The 8,415-nt window shown below is 37.1% G+C and overlaps 1 protein-coding gene across 1 annotated transcript; it reads right to left on the bottom strand.

Annotated features, from left to right (window-relative positions):
* Positions 1 to 5,617: 5,617 nt before the first annotated feature.
* Positions 5,618 to 7,423, bottom strand: LOC121747314 (transcription factor bHLH75-like). Its single transcript, XM_042141331.1, has 6 exons — positions 6,874 to 7,423; positions 6,664 to 6,780; positions 6,477 to 6,542; positions 6,307 to 6,375; positions 6,108 to 6,188; positions 5,618 to 5,886 (listed from the first exon to the last, which is right to left on the bottom strand). The coding sequence occupies exons 1-6, from the start codon at positions 7,246 to 7,248 to the stop codon at positions 5,797 to 5,799; spliced, it is 798 nt and encodes a 265-aa protein (XP_041997265.1). The 5' UTR covers positions 7,249 to 7,423; the 3' UTR covers positions 5,618 to 5,796.
* Positions 7,424 to 8,415: the final 992 nt, after the last annotated feature.

Below are 8,415 nucleotides of genomic sequence, written 5' to 3'. Positions count from 1 at the left end.
GCAAAGGTGTTCAAATGATGAAGAAAGGCGGTATTTATCAGATTTGGAAAAGATTTCAAATCATCGCACCGTTTCATATCCCACCTTTTCAGGATTCGACGGCCGGTTTTTACTGTCGCATTTAATGCCGCATTTAATGCAGTCACGCGCAGGGCACGTCCCCTGACTTCAGCCTCCCCCGTCCCCTTTTTCAGAATGCCGAAGTGACTCGCTTCGCCGAAGTGATTCACTTCGCTTTTCGGGGGGGGTAGTGATGGGGTGCGTACTAAACAAGCCCAACAGCAATGACGGCCCATCAGCCCAAAGCCCAAGGAAGAGTATGAGTTCGGCATTACCAAAGAGTTCGGCCTCAGCCTACAGCTCGGTAAAAGCCAACCTATCAAGCTCTGCTCTCAGATCGGCAACCAAAGCAGGAGTATGAGTTCGGCATTACCAAAGAGTTCGGCCTCAGCCTACAGCTCGGTAAAAGCCAACCTATCAAGCTCTGCTCTCAGATCGGCAACCAAAGCAGGAGTATGAGTTCGGCATTACCAAAGAGTTCGGCCTCAGCCTACAGCTCGGTAAAAGCCATCCAATCAAGCTCTGCTCTCAGGTCGGCATCAAGCTCTACTCTCAGATCGGCAACCAAAGCAGTTCGGTCTCAGTATTCGACCGAACAAGGAGTTAGTGGACCCATACAGGATGTCCAACACACCCACTACCACGTGGTGTCAACTCAGGCCACGATCGTAGGCCATGACCTACGCTACATCCACGATCTTAGGCCATGACCTACACGACATCCACGACTTAGGGTGGTGATGCAAGCCACGATCTTAGTTCAAGATATAAATAGAACTTAGATCAGATAGAAGAAGGTTAAGCTCTCTAGAGATAAAAGACCATATAGCAAATAGCAAGTTTGTATTTGTAAGCTGTAGAAAACAGATCAAGCAATACAACTCTGCCCCCTTTTCTTCCCGTGGACGTAGATTTACCTCAGTAAATCGAACCACGTAATTTCTTTGTGTCATAATCTTCATTCTCTACCAGCATTTACTAACGTCAGAAATTCGCGGATCCATCAATCATCAAGTAACGATTTACTTTGCTTCAAGATCCGACGTGAAATGCAAAATATTTACTCTTTTAAAGTAATGGAGTATATGATATTTTCTAGATATTGTACGTTGCGAATATGGAATAACATGGTTCGTCATCCCCAAAAAAGTTAGTTAATTGGGATTGGGGTTAGAAAATTCAAAAGATATGTTCTACTAGCATTTTAGCTTAATTACAATGAATAGTGGAAGGAAAGAACAAAGAAACGCCTTGAGAAATGGGAGAGAAGAAAATGGTGCACTTGAAAATGAATTCTTTTAAATGGGATGATTCCTTCTTGCTTCCCTCTGCAATAGAATTTCTATGCAAAGAAACGTGATGGACTAGAATGGATTATTCTTTTATAATTTGTTTATTCGTTTACATTTTATTCAACAATAAAACGTGGGGTTACTCCGTTTGATGAGCATGGCGGCATAAATATAGGAGAATAAATTTCTTGTATTTTATTAGATTCCAAGATTGTGCTTCAAGACAATGATGTCTCCTTAAGAGCATAATTTCGATTTCTCTATGCCAATTTCACCAAAATCTATGTCATTTGTAAGAATATAAAAGATTCATTTCCAAAATTTCTCATTTTTTATGCCACTCAAAATTGAATAAAATTTGTCACTAATGTATTGCGCTTGGTATATGGTATCTTGTTATTTTCGGAGGATTATTACAAAGATTATCATATTCTTGAAGCTTAATTAGTACTTGAAGGATCAAACTGCCACATGATTTGCTATAAGTTGAAAATTGATATAGATTACGACATCATGGTTCGAAGAAAGTTTGATACTGTAAAATTCTAGCCGACTTGCTTCCTATTTAGATTCTTGTCTTATTGAGTTGTATTTGTATTCAAAGTTACTTCTTAATTTAAATTTCTTTAACGGCTTAAATATATTATAGTTGTAACTACAATATATTAACATTGTTAATAGAGTAGAAGTTATTTTTGTAACCTATCCCTCCCATACATTTATTTATTTCTTATTTATTGTGATTGGGTTCAATTTTCAAGTCGAATCCATAAGAGCATCCACATCGGCGAGCATGCAGCTGTCCATCCGTCAGTGCCAGCGGCACGGAGACGCTGTCCGCCGCTGCGCTCGCGCCGCTGGCATGGCGCTACTCGATGCATCGAGCACGTCCGTGCCAGCGAGCAGGCGACGTGGCGCGTTCTGATTGGCCAACGGCATATCCGTTGGAAAATTATGTTTTTAAAAAAAAATAAAAAACAATACCAAAAAATAAAAAAATATTTTCACAATCCCAAAAAATGGCCGTTTTTTGCCCCTTTTTCTATATTTTTTTGAATTTTTTTAAAATTTTCCCCCCAAATCATCTATAAATACACACATTCATCATCCATTTTTCACATCAAATCATCTCTCATTCATATTTTTTATACAACTTATCTACACCTTCATCTCTCACTCAAAACCTCAAATGGATTTCACCCATCTCATTGCGGAAGCGGAGCGCGAAGAACAAAAATACTACGAACAACATCGTGCCGCTTATGAAGCATATGTCGCAGCGAATACCCCCGCCCCTCCTCCTCAACCAACTAGATCAACTCGCCGCTACATCCATCGTGACCGGGAGGGAGCCCACGAAAGGCTCGTTGCCGACTATTTTTCCGACCAGCCGCAGTTTCCGGAAGATTACTTTAGGCGCCGTTTTCGCATGTCAAAGCGCTTGTTCATGCGTATTGTCAACACATTGTCCGCCCGTGTTGAATACTTCCAAACAGGTCCAGATGCAGCCGGTCGGCAAAGTCTCTCGGTGTTGCAGAAGTGTACGTGTGCCATCCGACAACTCGCTACTGGAATCCTTTGTCTTAAAAATTTTTGCGAGGGCGTTCGTTCAGCTTTCGGTGATGAATTCCTTCGGGCACCCACCACCGATGATTGCCAACGGTTCGTCTTCACGAAACAGTCCATGGCTTTCCCGGTATGCTTGGCAGCATTGACTGCATGCATTGGAGGTGGAAAAATTGTCCGACTGCTTGGAGGGGGCAGCGGCCCAATACTTATCCTTGAATCGGTCACCGACTACCGCCTATGGATTTGGCATGCATATTTCGGTGTTGCCGGATCCAACAACAACTTGAATGTGCTCTATTATTCATCCATCTTCAATGATGTGTTGAATAGTGTAGCATCGGCAATCGACTTCACCGTCAACGGAAATGTATACCACATGGGTTACTATCTCGCCGATGGTATCTACCCAAGGTGGTCGACTTTCGTGAAGACGCTCAGCAACCTGCAAGACCCGAGATGGGTTCTTTTTGCGCAGCATCAAGAGTCCGTGCGGAAAGACGTCGAAAGAGCCTTTGGGGTCCTTCAAGCCCGATTCAACATTGTGAAGGCCCCGTCTCGGCTGTGGTACGTGAAAAATATCGCCGACATCATGTACACGTGTATTATCTTACACAACATGATTATAGCCGACGAAGGACCGAGTGCAGCTAGCTTTTACGACGAGGATGAAGCCGGAAGCTCAATCGCGAGGTCTCCCCCACGCCAAGGTGTGCATACGACGGTGGGTGATAGGATCGAAACAAGGCACACAATTCACGATACCCGAACCCACGTTGAGCTACAAGAAGACCTAATCAAACACATGTGGGCGAAATTCGGCCACGAGTAGTGTGTTTTTTAATTTTATGAATTTAATTATGTAATTTTTAATTTTTAGGAGTTTAATTATGTAATTTTTAGGATTTTAATTATGTAATTTTTATTTTTTAGGATTTAAATTATGTAATTTTTAATTTTTAATGTATTTTGTAATATTATTTCGGGTATTTTTAATGCATTTTAATTTTGTGGAAATGTTTTTATTTAAATCGAATAATGGAATAGTGAGATTCTTGTGCTCGTCCTTGTGGAAGAGCACGGATGTGGGTGTTGTGCTCTTGCCTAAGAGCAGACAGAAAAAGTGGGGCCAGGTCCACATCCGTGCTCGTTGGCAAGAGCACGGATGTGGATGCTCTGAGCATCGCAAGTGTAGATTAAATTTCAACCTCAAATGTCACGATCACTATTAGTATATGGTGCATTGATTTTGGACATGGTTAAATGAAAATGAAATGTCAAGAAGAATCTTGCTTATGTCTTAATTGTAATTTTATTTTATTTTTAAAATTTATGTCACTGTTATATGGATTTCCTTAGTTGTCCAACAAAGAGAATCACAATTCTACACCCACATTGTGCTCATTAAATAGTAAAAGGTGCCCTAATTAATCGTCATATAACTCAAAAATTTGGGGCCAAGAAGTTGATGATGGGAAAGCCCCTTTAATGGTTGTACTTTAACACCAAAAAGTCAATAATTAATAAAAATATACTCCGTATTCAACATATATTGGTGAATGTCAAACATATATTCAATTTTTATTTTAATTAATACGAGAGAAGTACTTCTGTTTTTTTGTATGCTTTATCAAAAAAAAGTACTCCGTGTGGATGCATTCTTAAATGCGGCAATATATGGGCCGTGGGCTTCATAATAAAGAAATATATTGGGCTGCATGGTTAGTATAATCATTATTTTAACATATTAATTAGTTTGTAAAATATGTAATTTTATATTCCTTCTCCAAAATCATTAGCATGCCGTGAGTGTTAATTAAATTACAATAAAAATATCCACTTCATTGCGAAAAGGTCGACTAGTTTTGCAATATTTTTGTTGTTTCCTACATGATTTTCCCTCCGAATTAAATTATTAAAAAGTTTGTGCAAGTAGAAAAATAATTAATTTGGGGGAACAGAAACAGTATGAAGAAAAGGAAAACAAACGGCGAGAATAATTGTGTGAAAAGTGATTTTTGGGCTCAGAAAGAATGATTGGGCCTTCCACTAATAAACATGACTCTTGGGCTCTTGAACAACTCTAGATTAAATAAGCATTGATTCATTCTTAGTCTTCTAAACATACAAGTTTGCAAGCTATTATGAAAACGATTTTATAATTTAATTTCATTATTTTCCAATCGTAATAGAAGTCTGTCCAAATTAACTGAATTAAGATATTTATTGAAAATGTTGCTTATCCATAACTCTATCAGCTGGGCCAGAGATCCTTCATTACCAAAAACATCGTTAGTCGAAGTGGGGATTATGTCCCAAAATTATTTATTTTCACTGCATGTATATGAAAATGAACTAACATCAGTTGTTGAATGTCAAATTCATGCGCCCCACGACTACTGTGTTATAACAATTTAATTAATCTTTAGGCCATCTTAGTATTTGGACAATACGAGAATAATCAAGATTCTCTCTCCCTCCCACACACGTAAGCATACTTTTGAATTATTTTCTTGTATAGTATTTTTATAGTTATCTAAACATTGCTTTGCAAAATCCCTATTAATGATGTGAATTGCTTAGAAATGTGTATTCGAATAAAACACAAAAAACATAGCTTTCACCATAGATTACTTTTGTATCCACACCTCTCTAAATTCAATATGAGCCAATCAAAGTATGATTCAGTGCGCCAATACTGTAGATCCTTAATGATTGAAATGAAATAAAAATGTAACAACACTTACAAGTACTAATATTAAGTGGAGAGCTAGATTGATTTTGAATGGAACACATATATATATAGTATAATTGTCAATTATGTCAGAAAATAAAAGGTGTTGCATGTGGTTGCATGGAGAGAGTAAAAAACTGAAATTCAAAGAGGCCAATTAGGTGCATTATGGAATTGGGACATTCCTCCATAACCTTCTCCTATCGCCTCTGCACCTTCATATGAAGTGCCTCCCTATATTCAAAATAAATAATTATTCATTCACTCTTTAGACAAGAGGTTATATAAGTCAACTTTTCATTGAATGAAATAAATAAGGAAACTGGGACGTCTGTATCAGTTGATTGGTATGGATTAAATCAAGATATATTAACGTGTCTGCACCAAAATAGAGAGAGAGAGAGAGAGAGAGAGAGAGAGAGAGAGAGAGAGAGAGAGAGAGAGAGAGAATTCACATGTAGAGCTTCCATGGCTTCGGCTTCAACAGAGTTGAAATCGTAGAATTGACTTGCTGCAGACAGCTTCATGGATAGAAACTAAATACACATAAGGAAATTCAACATTAACCGAAAAAATATTCTTGGATTGGAAATTCAATTATACATCATTATCTATGTATATATAAACACACACATGATGAGAATAATATCTTACATCAATCTGGTTTTGCAACGATCGTACATAGTTGATTATCACATCCAACATCACAGCCATTCCCATCGTCTGCACATAATTTAATGTTCACTTATTTTATTATTTTAACATAAACTAGAAGAATATCGAATTGAATGAAATAAATATTCACATCGATATTAATTAATTACCTTATAACACCCCGGAACCAGATCTTGCAGGCATCTCAATTTCTCATTTATTTTCTCTCTTCTCAACTAGTTCAAACAAACAATTAAACAAGCAAACAAAAGATCAAATATTGTCAATTTCATACAAAATCAAACTCTTGAAAATGATGAATCAAAAGAAATCAATCTTGGACTAGTAAAAACGTACCCTTTCAGCCAAACTGTGGCTGTCAGTGGCTTGCCCTCTCTTTGCTCTAACATGAACAACTTCTTTAGGTGTCTGAGTTTCTCTCTCATTCACCCTCTTTCTCTTCTTCCCATTATTCTATCATAAAATCAAGCAAGTACTAATTAATGTAAGAAAACAAAAGGGTCATCTTTTTTTAAAAATTGAACATAAGAGAAGTAGAATAAATACCTGTGCTTTGTTATCCTTGTCTAGTGCAAGAAACCCGGCATCAGAAATGGAAGGAGATGAATTTATCCCCACGTCCATGTTGCTGTCGCATCCAAGGCCCGGTGGGAAGAAATGGGCCATCATTGGGTTCAACACCGGCCCGTTAGGCCCGATTGATCTTAGGATTTGATCATGGTAAGAAAGTGGGAGTTGGGTTTGTTGGTGTTGATGATGATGATCGGAGAATTCTTGATTGGATAAAGATATGGTGCCATGACCATTGTTTGTGCTAATATTGAAGCCTTCAAATGATGACAAGTTATTGAAGATTTCTAGGTTTGATGAATTCATTTGTAAGAAGGAAGGTTTTGAAGAGGTTCTGCCGGAATCTTCCATGAAAAAAAATTGGAAGTTGATATAATCCTTAATTTATACTCGTATATATGATCATAATAGGGTTTAGATTGAGGTGAAATATATAAGTTTTAAATGCTCATGAGGTGTAACTTTCAGCTTTAGAATAAAAGATTCTAGCTTTTGGCCCATCTAGTACTATTGTTGTTTATCCTTTGCTTCAAAGAAATTAAAAAATATGGAATTAGATTTGTTTTTGTGGATGTGATTTCGTGGTTGTACCATAATAAATTTCATTAATGTAGTTAGGGAGACCATTCTTTGATCTTAGGTTGATTAAGTATGACTGTACAAAAGTTGTGTTGTGATTCTTGATAATTGTACCTTCGATTTTTGGAAATGGTGAAGAATTTCGTTAAAGTGGTAATTGCAAGTGACCACACTGGCATTATATTTATATGATAGTCAAGAATATCTTGGTATAATGGTATGTGATTAGGTATCTCAATACACTATAAAGAATGAATAAAGTGCATTGTTTTTTAAGAAAATATACGTATAACATTAGTTTATGTACAAATTTGTGTATGTATCGATATCAACCCTAAAGTATTATTACATACTCCTAAAAGGGTCTACGCGACAAAATATCACCATTGAAAAACTAGTTTGCGACGAATTAGTTCGACTCAAATAGTGGGGATATTGTGGCCATGAAATTACGTACAATAATCCCTCCTCAAGTCCTCGTTGTTAGTACGATGGAGTTAGCGATAGACAATCCGTCACACCATAATACAATTGCCTAATTCCTTCCTTAACTAATTTTTCAACGTAAAATATAGATAGGATTGCCTAATTAGTTCATTATCCGGAATTTCGACTAGATTATGGATATTTTTGTTATCCACATTGACATCTCCAAATGATTAATTTGGGCAAAAAGACAAAATAGTTAAAGATCTTGATAGATTTAAACGTTGAAATGTTTGGATTCTTTACTATTAATAGTTAAAAGTGTGTGAGACTAGAATATGACTGCAATTGCAACACGAGGCATGTGCCTTGTTTTTCTAATTGATCGAAGGTTATTGTTATTCATTGATATTCTTGAATTAACTATATTTTGGACCATAGTTACCAACTTTTTACGTACTTAATTTACATCTCTAGAAAAAACCTATACACCCACACAAATTTCAATGGTTT

This window comes from Salvia splendens, chromosome 9 (genome assembly GCF_004379255.2).
Source record: "Salvia splendens isolate huo1 chromosome 9, SspV2, whole genome shotgun sequence".
Classification (NCBI taxonomy): Eukaryota; Viridiplantae; Streptophyta; class Magnoliopsida; order Lamiales; family Lamiaceae; genus Salvia; species Salvia splendens.
The sequence above is the reverse complement of the archived record's forward strand: the minus strand, read 5'-3'. Positions and strand labels throughout refer to the sequence as shown.

Coding starts and splice junctions, on each gene's coding strand:
- LOC121747314 (XM_042141331.1), bottom strand. CDS start 7,248: ATGGAAGATTCCGGCAGAACCTCTTCAAAACCTTCCTTCTTACAAATG. Junction 6,781..6,873: donor ACAAGGATAACAAAGCACAG/GTATTTATTCTA, acceptor ATTTTATGATAG/AATAATGGGAAGAAGAGAAA. Junction 5,887..6,107: donor AAGCCATGGAAGCTCTACAT/GTGAATTCTCTC, acceptor TTTTGAATATAG/GGAGGCACTTCATATGAAGG.